General features: G+C 37.9%; 1 protein-coding gene across 2 annotated transcripts; it reads right to left on the bottom strand.

The window, feature by feature from the left end:
• Nucleotides 1–5,367: 5,367 nt before the first annotated feature.
• On the bottom strand, nucleotides 5,368–7,863 carry LOC311043396 (uncharacterized protein). 2 transcript variants are annotated; one of them, XM_084054624.1, is made up of 2 exons: nucleotides 7,790–7,863; nucleotides 5,368–6,486 (listed from the first exon to the last, which is right to left on the bottom strand). In XM_084054624.1, the coding sequence occupies exon 2, from the start codon at nucleotides 6,483–6,485 to the stop codon at nucleotides 5,859–5,861; it is 627 nt and encodes a 208-aa protein (XP_083910750.1). In that variant the 5' UTR covers nucleotide 6,486; nucleotides 7,790–7,863; the 3' UTR covers nucleotides 5,368–5,858. The 2 variants fall into 2 exon arrangements, with proteins under 2 accessions (XP_083910750.1, XP_083910749.1); XM_084054623.1 differs by having other exon boundaries at nucleotides 5,368–6,575; nucleotides 7,790–7,858.
• Nucleotides 7,864–12,843: the final 4,980 nt, after the last annotated feature.

The raw sequence follows: 12,843 nt of genomic DNA on the forward strand, positions 1-12,843 counted from the left end.
CACATATAAAATACATACATAATGAAAAACAATAACAAACATTTGAATCATATTACAATCATCACAGATGCAAATAAACAGTGTTACATGAAACAGGTGCAGTTACTATGAAATGTGTCCTCGAGAAGTACCCTAAATGTCTCTATTGAGACCAATCGCTCCAGTTTCAGAGAGTCCTGAAGTTCGTTCCATTTGTGTGGAGCATAATACACAAAGGCAGTCTTTCCTTGTTCACTGCTCTTACGTGGACTGATATATCTGTGTTTTTGTGAACGTGTTGAATGTCCAGTAACCTTTGGTTCTAAGAGCGAAGATAGGTATAGAGGAAGGAGGAAGCTTTAACCTTTTATACTTTGGCTATTCAAAAATAGCAGATATACAAGCAGTATGAGCTTGTAGATCTACTATTTTTGAAAAATCCTGAACATTTGTGCAAACCTTTGAATATATATATATTTTAAAGCAAACATTAACTCAAATCTATGCTTTGGGGGTCCCTGGAACAAAATATTTTGAGATGGGGGTCGGTGGCCAAACACCTGTCATTTTGGGGTCCTTGCATGAAAACGTTTGAGAACCACAGGTCTATAGGCTGCTATCAGAGTGGTCTCTGTGCACGAAGGAAACAGGTGTCAACACCTGTGTACGTAGTACATCCACCATCAAAGTAGAGTTTCAATGGGTGATGTCAACGCAGGGGCGTCACGCCCATTCACTGTGCGTACGACGCGACACCCTCACTCTCATAGATCCGTGATTTCATACCCTCCACTTTTTGAAAAAAATAAAAAATATTTTTTTCTTTTTGTGATAATAAATCGATACAATCAGGCAAAAATAAGAATTAAATAACCTAACCCTAAAACCGAAATAAAGTAACTAAAACAGGAAAAAAAAACTAACAAAATCCGCCGAAAAAAACGCAACATTTTGAAAATACAAAATTTGTTTACATTTGACAGTTACAAATGTAAGCGCGGCACTCGGTGCCGCGCTATGAGCTTGTGTATCTGCTATTTTTTAATAGCCAAAGTGTAAAATAAGGGGTATAGTCCACCGAAAGTCCATCCCCCCCCACCTTCTGAGAGCCTGTGACGTCCCTGTGTCAACTCATACTAGTCTGAGTTTGCATATCGTTGCTGTTGGGTTGGGTGGAAACCTTGCATGCCCAAAAAGGTTACTTTTCAGACAATGGAAGAAAGAACTTGTGTTCCAAAGGATCCAGTGTAGTTATTATTTAGTCTTAAGTTGTTGACACCTTTTCATTGGTTCGATATTTATAGAAACTCACACACACTTAACCAAATTTACAAGAATTTTCAATTAAAAATAAATAAATAATAATAATCACAACACGTCACAATGTGACACGTTGTGAGCTTGTAGATCGGCTATTTTTGCTACTTTTGACTGACAGAGTAGGGCATTAGTTTTCAAAAAAAGTTAAGATATGGAGATACGGGATTTCTGCCCGTAAGTTGCTCTGAGCTCCTCAGTGTTCACTGACCACAGTTTGAACAAGTCACTTCTCTGGCTGACGTCTCTTCAACACTTTGAAACAGGTATATTTTCTTTATTATTTAGACAGGCAATGATTGCCATCTAGAATATAGGGCAATTTAAAACTTATTTTAACATAAATAAATACATCACTTAAAAAACGTTCCAGGCGTGAAATTACATCAGCTGTATTTAGAAATGGTAAGCCTATAATTACAGCATATGTTTTGTCTTCTTTTTGTTTGACCAGTAGCGGAGGGAGCTGTAAATGTCTTGGCCGTGATCATGTGTGCGTGGTGTAAGCACAGATTAACTGATCTTTAGAACATCTCTCATGTAAGAAACCTTAGCAGATGATGCAAAAGATCTGAACTGATTTCAGTCATTTGGATAAATATTAGGTATAGTATTAGGCTTGGTCAAACGAGTAACAGAATACATGTCCTAATTGCTTAAACATTAAAATTGATGTTCAGAAGCATCTTAAAACCCTAATAATATTTAATAAAAGTGAAGCTTAAAGCCTAAACCTGCTATTTCTTCATGGTTGGCCGTATGTAGAACAGCAAGAACATATTGAAGATTTAGATTTATAATACCTGAACAATAATGCCTACATATTGTGCTAATTGTTTAGGAAACACTGCACTATATTTGCTGTAGCCCAAATGCTTGAAGTCTTACTCACCCCTAAAGGATAATAATACATAAACAACACAATGTTGTTTAACACAACAACAAAAATAGCATCGTAATTATTCATATTGAAGTTCATAGTAGATTTAATGGTAGTACAAGTTAAATAGCTAAAAACATAAAGTTAATACATTTCTGTCATACTATTTTATATAATCAATACATCCTGTATTGCAGTGTGATGCAGACTGGACAGAAATGTGTCTAATTCATGTTTTATGTGTATAAACTGTCTTGTTGCAGTTGCTGAATGTCCAGTAAAATGCAAAACCACACTGATACTCATATTATGTTTTGTATCTTCATGAATTGTTTTATACTGTTATACTCTATACCGTTACTTCTGCCACTTTTTGATGTCACAGGATGGATCCCAAATTGTGTACATGTGTAGCAGGGCTATGTAAAGCAATGACTACGCCACCCACACATATAGGAGTGAGGGATCCTTTAAACACATTAACCATATACTGTGTATATATATATATATATATATATATATATATATATATATATATATATATATATATATATAGATATATAGGACTGAACAAGGCAAGGTTCCCCAGAAAGGTACGGGTTCAGAATGAACAGAACCAGAGGCTGATGTATCAAATGTGTCAAGTTTATTCAAACAGTTGGTATAAAAAGTAGTCAGGTTAAAATACAGAAAGGAAGAAAGCGGTTAGTATTACTGGGAGTTCTGCAAAGGGACTAAACCCAAAAGGCAAAGGGGCAATAAGGGCAAGGGCTTCGGGGCCTCTAAAGTAAATATACCAAAATTAAACAAATCAAATCAAAATAATGCAAAACCAAAAGCAAATAAAGTAAATAAGCAAATCAACACAAAATACAAATACGCAAAACCAAAATCAAGCAATGCTACTTAATGGCCCAGTATAGCTCTGTCCTCAGGTCAACCCTATTGCCCTATCTAAATAGTATATATGGCACGGTGGGAAAAACAGTGATGGTTAGTTCAGCTCCTACAAAAAAATCAAATAATAAAGTATTAGACCAACCCTCCAACAATTCATCCCAGACATTAGGCCCCTATAGCAAGATGACAAAATACAGCAAAATAACAAACATACCCAATGAGTCAATATATGCTCATGGCTCCCATTGATATAGGCCTGCACAGCCACAGGGTACTGCTGCTCAAAGGACCTGGAGGCTTCTTGAAATACAGATATATATTAGTATAATTAACAACAGGCCTAATAGTGTCAGCCTATCTAAACTCTTATATATATACTATTGCTACAATGAGTTATAAAAACCTTGTCATTTGTTTCAGATTGTCTTACCGAGAATTAGTCTGTACCCCTCATGCCTCCATGGTCTCTCTCACAAACACTCAAGCCAGGCTTCTGGCTAGACAGGAGGCCGCAAACCTGGCCACCCCTCTGTATGCACTTTCCTTAAAGGGCCAGTGCTACACATGTTTTATGATGATGTCAAAATAACCAACAACCAACATTTTACTTAAATATTTCATTGTTACAGTCTGCTTAAAAATCTATATAACAGCCAGTGGTACATACTGAAACTCAAAATAATAAGTGCAGAATTAACAATTTACTTACTGTGTTTGTTACATTCTGCTTGAACAGTAATGCAGATATTATAACAGCAGCCAGTGTGCTATACTGAAACTAAACATAATTCAAGAACCAACGATTTGGATGTTACAGTCTGTTTGAATCCTAATGCTGATTTATGACTGCAGCCAGTTCAGTTGTACACAAGCTCCATTTATACTTCGGCGTACAGCGGGTCGCGTGTCGAAAATCTCGAAGCTCACATATGCTACTGTATTTTCGGTGCAAGACACCGTCGAACAACGAAGTATACATTCGGCTGCAACAACAGTTGTTGCAGTGCCGGTGTCGGGTTACTATAGTAACGTCAATGAACAGAGATGAGACATGCAGCTGTCTTGTCATGGTGCACCTGTCTCACTCTCTCACTGACCAGTGGTGTAAAAAGTAATCAAATGTTTTACTTAAGTAAAAGTATGTACTGCAATGTATAAGTACTCTGGTACAAAAGTCCGGAATTCAAAATTTTCTTTACTGGAGTATTTCCAATTTTCAATACTTTTACTATTACTCCACTACATCTCAAAGACAAATATTGTACTTTTACTCCACTACAATTATTTTAAAACTTTAGTTAGTTACTTTGCAGAGAGTACAAAAGTATTGGTATCAAAATGTACTTAAAGTATAAAAGTAGAAAGTACTCATTTTGCAGAATGTCCCATTTCACAAGTTTTCAAATGTATAAACATATTTTGAAAATAGCAGATCTACAAGCTCACAATGCGTTGCATCACAACGCATTGTGGGCTTGTAGATCGGCTATTATCAAATGGCTGAAATAAATATAGGGCTGAAGTGGTTAATGTATGTTTTGTAATTATCAAAAGTAACTAATTATTAAAGCTGTCAAAATTGTACTCAAGTAAAGTACTTGAGTAAATATACTTAGTTACTTTCAACCACTGCTCGCAATGCTCGTGGATAGCGAACTCACATTTAAAATTGCATTTGTATAAACATACCTGACACAAGTTTTAATATCCAGATTTGACAGCAACAGGAATTGAGTGCAGGACCTTGTGAGACCGTTGTCAAGCTTGCAATGCACATAGGGGATTTGCAGAAAGTTTAAAACTATAGTTGTGGCAGTTTCATTTTCGTTTTAACCATGGAAACGTCAATAAACAGAGATGAGACACACAGCTGTCTTTCTGCTCCCGTCACGGTGCACCTGTCTCACTTTCTGCACTGACCAAAACAAGTTTACATTATATTATATTATCTTTCAGGGCTAAGATCAGAGGCTGGCTAGGCGATGAAGTGAAGTTGAAGCGGAGTAGCAGCAAGTTTGAGTTATTTTTACTTTACTGGAGTATTTCCAATTTTCTGTACTTTTACCTCCGCTCCACTATGTCTCTCGTTTGACCAAACCTAATACTATACCTAATATTTATCCAAATGACTGAAATCAGTTCAGATCTTTTGCATCATGCATTTGTACAAAACATACATTAACCACTTCAGCCCTATACCTGGCAATAGCAGATCTACAAGCTCAGAAGAGCTTGTAGATCTGCTATTGCCATAAAATAACATGTCCACAGCCAAAACTCAATAAAAGCACATACGGTTCATCTAAAGAGATCTTGATTGATTAATTGTGGAATCCCTGCACATTAGTAGAACAGCTATTATCATAGAGAGAATACAGACATAAAACCATTATAGAATAGATTAATTCTAAACAGTATTCCTTTACCTGATAATCAGTAATGCACCACTTAAGAAACACTAATACAGGTCAGCTATTGAATTCCCTGAATTCAGTAATAACTGTTGTAATCTGGGAGACAAAGCCATAAATGGTGAGACAGGAAAAGTGTAGTGTAGTGTAATGAAAGACCCTTTTTACTTTATTGTTTACATTTAAGCCCTATCATCCTTATTCCTGTGTAGCATTTGTTCAGTTCTATTTGCGTATCTGTTCTGAACACATTTCATAGAAGAAAAGATGTGATTCATCTTGTCTGGAGAAAAATCTAGTATTTGCAGTTGTATTGACATACAGAGGAATAGAGAGGAACCATTCTATCAGGAGACACAGAACATGATTGATCAGTGAGGGTGCAGATGTTCTGCCCATTGTAAACAAACGTGGCACAGGGAGGTGTGTATGTGTGTGTGGGGGGGAGGCTGGCGTGCGCTTCCTTTCCAGGCTGGTCCTTTCCATGGTCTTCTGGGACTATTTGCTATCAGTGTTTGGAGCTCTGTCTGTATGGTGGTGTCGGGTGCCCGAGCAATGCCTATGACCTCCACTCGCCTGGGGTTAAACACACAGTCCTCCTCAAAGCCAGACGGTACACACTTCATGCCACAGTTGGGGGGCACCCAGGCCGTGTTGAACCCATGCGCGTTCCAGCTGTACTGCATGGGGTGGTTGTCTTGGTCAATGCGCTTGACACGGCCAACGTGCACGCGCAGCTCAAGAACCACACGATCACTGGTGGCGGCAGCGTTGAGTGGGTATCGTGCAGCCTTAGCCTGATTGCGGCTGACATAGACTCCAGGTCCCAGCATGCCGGTGGACGACTGCTGAAAGCCATTGGCGATGATGAGGCGTGCGTTGGCGACGGTGGTGCCGTGGTACATGGTATGAACATGCCGGTCTGTGGGCTCCTGAGACCCGCTCAGTACCAGATCATTTGCTGCCCCATTTGACCTGATCGATCTATGGGATGCCATCCTATTACAATAAGAACACAGAACAATGCTGTTGAATAAACTGGCAGATTAGCAAGTACTCTTTGTCTTCCTCTCTCTGTTTTAGCAAGCCTGGAATGAGATGAAAGTAATGTCAAAGCGATGAACATATATGGTCATGTGAACAGAGGGAAATCATGGTAACCCTTGTATGTCATTAAATAGTTCTTACAGGATACAAAAAACAAGTGAAATTGGAAGCGACGAGCCAAAAAACGTACAGACAAAATTGGAACTGGAACACTATAAAATTGAAGCTGATAAATGGGTACTATCTCCTGATTGGATTAAATTGGCAACCCATCTGAAAATGTGTTTTTTGTTCACTAAAGAGCTGGGACACCCCTGTTGCTGAACAAACACTCTAGCAATGACTACTATCAGAATATAGAAGAAAAAAAAACGTATTTCAACACATTTGAGCCTCAGAATATTGATAGGCTGTGTTAATGGACACAGAACATAACACAGTAGTTATGTATTTTAAATATGTAACTTTACATAATGTTTTATGTTTAGCAGCATTTAAATCAATCCCTTGTATTAAGTGTTCCAAAATAATAAGAGGTTAAGAGACTTGAGTTGTTTTTGTTACAAGATTGGCATGCTTACATTTTGATATACTGTGTTGCCAGTTTTAAGCTTACTGTATTAGGGAGAAAAAGAGTGACTCACATATCAGCAAGAATCCCCTGAAATATATAAGTAACAACAGTAGGACATACTGTACATACCTTAATTCGTATAAGTAAACAGGAGTACTCCTCCTCCTCCTACTGCGTATTCCCACACACCTAATCGTGGGAATCCATGTGAATGGTGCACCATGTACCTGACCTATAGTCACATCATGAGGAAGTTATAAAAGTCTAGTGATCTCCCTCTCATGCAGAGTGAAGTAGAACTCATTGTAGGCCAAAGCTCATAGTTTAAGCCTTGTGTAGCACAGAATAGCCTTGTCTAATGCGATCCTTTGTTTGTTGCATGGCTAATGCTACAGCTGGCCTTTATTTGGTTTAGGTGCACATGGATGTTTGCCATGCTTGTAGCATTTTAATGTGTGTCAAACATCATCTTAAATACCGTGTCTTATCTTTATTTTATTTTATTCAAATGTATTTTATTTATAAGTTTAAAAAATGTCCATGAATTCAAGTCTCCATGGGGTGACTAATCAATAGGAAAAAAATGTATATTTCTTTGGAACTATCCCTTTAACAGAGTGACTCAACAATGACATAACATGGAGTTAATTCTCTATTTAATTAAAATTAAAATGTAACTACCTTTATGAAGAAATGCTCCAATTCATATCTCATCGCCTCCAATGATGATTCCTTTGGCTCTGCCCTTCTTTCACTTTCACTTAACGGTTGAGGAAGTGAAAGAACGGTTAAGGCTTAAGTATATGAGCTGTCCTGAACCGGTTGAACAAGTCTCTGACTGACGCTTGAGGCAGGGTGGGGTTGCACATTGACAACTGAAAAAAAAGGAAAAGTATTTTATATTTGTTTTTGAAAAGCATAGCCCATAAATGCATTTTTTAATATATATTTTTTTCATTTTCTTATTTTTTTAGAACAGCTATTATCATAGAGAGAATACAGACATAAAACCATTATAAAATAGACAAATTCTAACAGTATCCCTTTACCTGATAATCAGTAATGCACCACTTAAGAAACACTAATACAGATCAGCTATTGAATTCAGTAATAACTGTTGTAATCTGGGAGACAAAGCAATAAAGGGCGAGACAGGAATATAACAGGAGACTGAGATACTGTACTGTAGTGAGTCTCTCCCTTTTTCCAGACTTTTTTTTTTTTTTTTTTTTTTTTTTACAATTAAGCCCTTCATCATCCTTATTCCTCATATCCTTATTTCTGTGTAGTATATGTTCTGTTCTATTTGCATATCTGTTCTGAACATATTTCATAGAAGAAAAGATACACCATCACTTCCTCCGTTGTCGTTGAGCTCTTCCTTTCTTCCATGGTCTTCTGGGACTATTTGCCATCAGTGTTTGGAACTCTCTCAGTATGGCGGTGTTGGGTGCCAGAGCAATGCCTATGACCTCCACTCGCCTGGGGTTAAACACACAGTCCTCCTCACAGCCAGTTGGTACAGACTTCATGCCACAGTTGGGGGGCACCAAGGCTGAGTTGTACCCATGCGTGTTCCAGCTGTACTGCAAGGGGTGGTTGTCTTTGTCGATGCATTTGACGCGGCCAACGTGCACGCGCACCTCAAGAACCACACGATCACTGGCGGCGGCATTAAGTGGGTATCGTTCAGCCTTATCCCGATCGCGGCTGACATAGACTCCAGGTCCCAGCATGCCAGTGGACGACTGCCGAAAGCCATTGGCGATGATGCTGTGTACGTTGGTGACTGTGGTGCCGTGGTACATGGTATAAACACGCCGGCCTGTGGGCTCTTGAGATGTGCTCAGTCCTTCCAGATCCCCACACAGTCCTTCCAGAGCTCCGCTCAGCCACTCACCCTGGGGTGTTGGCTGTTGAGCAACGTAGGTGTACCTACCTACTGCAGCTGCCATATTTGTCACAAACTGGAATGCCAAGGCCTAAGAAAACAGAACAATGTTGTTGAATAAACTGAGACATTAGTGCTGGCAGATTAACAAGTATCTTTGTCTTCCTCTTCCTCTGTTATAGCAAGCCTGGAATGGGAGAGGAAAGGAAAGTGAAAGCGATGAAAGTTATGGTCAAATCATGATAAAGGTAAACCTTGTATGTCATTAATTATACAGACATTACCAAGTGTCTTGGTCTCATAAAATCTGTTTAATCCCGCAGTATATTACTTGGTAATGAGCAGGTCATTGTAGCTATTTACTAGACTTTCTGGCCGCTGAGCAGAGCAATATAATTATGCACATTTGAAGGGTAAAAAACATGTTGTGCCCCTATGTGAGCAATTTTGTTTTTTGGGTTTGACTATTTTCATAATGGACTCCTGAACAGTGTTTGAGCCAAGTTTGGTCCAGATGTGTGTATAAAATGTCAAAGTTCAGTGACAGATGATAATGAAGTGATATCGTATCGTGTGTCATCCCACCGTCGGTTTTAATATAGGATATATCATGTCAATTGCCAATTTAAAAGATTCAAGTTACTTAGAAGCTACATGGTTATTACTAAAACAGTTAACTTATATAGCTTATAATAATAGAATAGAATAGGCCTGCATGATTCAGGAGCTTACACAATGGTCCCATTTTTTTTGCCCGGAATTCGTCGCTCATAAAAAAAAAACTCACGTTGTGTCACTCATGTTTACGCACTGCCTCGGAAATGTGCTTCCGTTATAGTTTTTTCCAGACCAGGTTTGATTTCCTGCTTTATCTGCATCACCTTGTCCGTATCTTGCAGTGTTTTGAGGCTGTAGTCTACACAGCCTGTGGATTGAGGAAAGGCTCACATTGCACATACTATTCTGATGGGGGCAAAGCGTCAAACTGGGCCAATGAAATAAACGTGGCAACAATAAAAACAATAACAATAACCTTATTTATATAGCACTTTTCAAAACATGAGTTACAAAGTGCTGAACAGCATTTGGGGCATTAAATATATAAGTAAAGTAAAATAAAACAATGGGGATAATCCTGCAGCCCCAGTATCAGACTAAAGGTGAAACTCTCCTTGCTCAATCATAGTGATCTCAGAATGGACCCAATATTTCATTTTCATTTTTGTGTTCAACACGTGAGAGGACCACCAGTGTAACCACTCAGTCACCTTCACTGCTTGTAGACATCTACATTTACGGATTTACAGATTTACGGATTTACAGATTTAAGGATTTATGGCATATTCTGAACTAGTCCAGATTATACCCTCCTCATGTGTTTTTCATAAAAATTGGAAGCGATAAACCAAAATAATGAGCATACTGAGCAGACAAAATTGGAACTGGAACACTGAAATTGAAGTTGATAAATGGTTAGGCCTACTCTTTCCTGATTGGATAAAATTGGCTACCCAACTGAACATTTATTTTCTCTTTATTAAAGAGCTGGAGAAACAGGGAGACACCTGTTAATGAATAAACACTCTAAAGCAGTGATTACTATCAGAAAAGAGATCTTCAACTTTTGAACACATTTGTTTTTAAATATATTATTTCAGAAAGGAAATGTATCATCATAGTGTACAAGAGTATTAAGTATCTTCATTATGTATAAAAAAAATAATGAAAAACATAATAATAAACATTAAATGATAAAGGAAACTGATATAAATAAAAAGGAAATAAAGAAACGTGTGCTCCTCGGAGAACAGCTCTCCGCCAGGCCGGGTTTCTTACCCAGGGCCCGCAAACTTTGGAAGACAGTCATAGCCAATTTGAATGGAATAGAATGTGTACAAATGTAATGATTTAATGTTCCACTTTCATGTATTTTAAAGCTCAGCTGCGGTCAATTCTAACTGGGATTTTTTTCCCCAAAAGGTTGCCTTTTTTTTCCTTTCCGATACATAAAAAAAGTTCTGAATCTTTGAAAATATTTTTGCAAGATTGAAAAATATTTGAATTCCTTTTACCTCCCAGATCAACATTATACATTTAAGAATGTGCTGATGTACCTGTGTTGTGTTTCACTGATTGATCTGCAATAAACCAGTGGTTCTCAACCTTTTCAGGCCACGACCCCCCAAAACATTCATATTTGAACTGGGGACCCCCCAAAACAATCATATTTGAACTGGGGACCCCCCAAAACAATCATATTTGAACTGGGGACCCCCCAAAACAATCATATTTGAACTAGGCACCCCCCAAAACAATCATATTTGAACTGGGGACCCCCCCCCCCACCCTGAAAAAGACTTGAAATTGTAGGAGTTGAGGCGTTACATTTAGTTCCCACAGATAAATAGATCTACATGCTCTAAAAGAGCTTGTAGATCGGCGATTTAATTTTCTTTTGCCTCTTTCTTAAATTATTTGACATTTTGGCCAATGTTTGCCCAGTTTTTATAGTATATAGTTTGTTGATTACTTCTGATGCAGTAATGTTTATGGGTTTTTTTTGTATTAAAAAGGTCTTAAAATTCCTTAAAATGTTCTCTTCACTGTCACCTCCCCAAACTCACGTGGGGACCCCATGGGGGACCCGACCCACAGGTTGAGAACCACTGGCCTACACCACAGGTCAAAGGTGATGAGCATGCATTCACATGAACACATTTCTCTCCGTCAGTATATATTACACTGGCACCATGATATGAACACAAAGTATCATCAATCATGGAACACCAAACAAGGATCTACAGAAATATTTAAATAAACCCATTTGATTACAATCAGCAACACCTGCAATCATAGAACAGTGATTGGCTGGACAGTGACTCACTCTCATGATACACCCTCGTATGTATATGATTGTTGATCATATATTTAGATATAATATATAATATATTTATAGAATATAAATACTTGTAAGTTTATATATATATACATATATGAATTACATTATTACATTCTTTAATTATCTGTCTAATTTGTCTGTGGTGAAAGATTTGGTTTATTTAAATTTTACCATGTTGGTATTATGTAAAAAATATAGACGTCAAGCGATGACGCAGTAAGAGGAACAAAGAGGTAGATTAAATACGTTTTATACTTATTCTACTCCTTTTTGAACATGTAGAATTATAGTATTTTGTTGTTGCCTCTGAGGCTTGTTTTCGACATGTTCAAGATGTCATTCATCATCATTAATATGGAAGATAAAGGGAGAAGGGAGAGGGAGTCCCACACACTGTCTTCACTTATAAAGAAATGTATTTAGAATGCAACGTTTCGGCCGCTTGGACCTTCATCAGGCATCCTGAACTGTTTCAGGTGAGAGGTACATGATTGGTCAAAAGTAGGCTAATTAGATATTGCTGTGCTTACTTACATACACAAGCACATGCGCGCGCATACACACACACACACACACACACACACACACACACACACACACACACACACACACACACACACACACACACACACACACACACACACACACACACACACACACAGGGGGGAGATAAAAGCTATGGAACTCTGACTGGTATTATTTTAAACTATGGAATTGGAAATAATAGACCATATTCACATGGCGGCCATGTTTGCATTTTGCATTGAAGAAACAGGGTGGCATTTAATTAATTTAATTTTCATTCTTTCTTTCTTACTTTCTTTCTTTCTTTCTTTCTTTCTTTCTTTCTTTCTTTCTTTCTTGTGTTTCTCTTCAACAGAATCATCTTTATTGTCACATCACAGGTTAAAGGTGTAAAGAAGTGGGTGAAATTATCTTTAGTGC

Source organism: Gymnoscopelus microlampas (genome assembly GCF_963454915.1).
Source record: "Gymnoscopelus microlampas genome assembly, chromosome: 4".
NCBI lineage: Eukaryota > Metazoa > Chordata > Actinopteri > Myctophiformes > Myctophidae > Gymnoscopelus > Gymnoscopelus microlampas.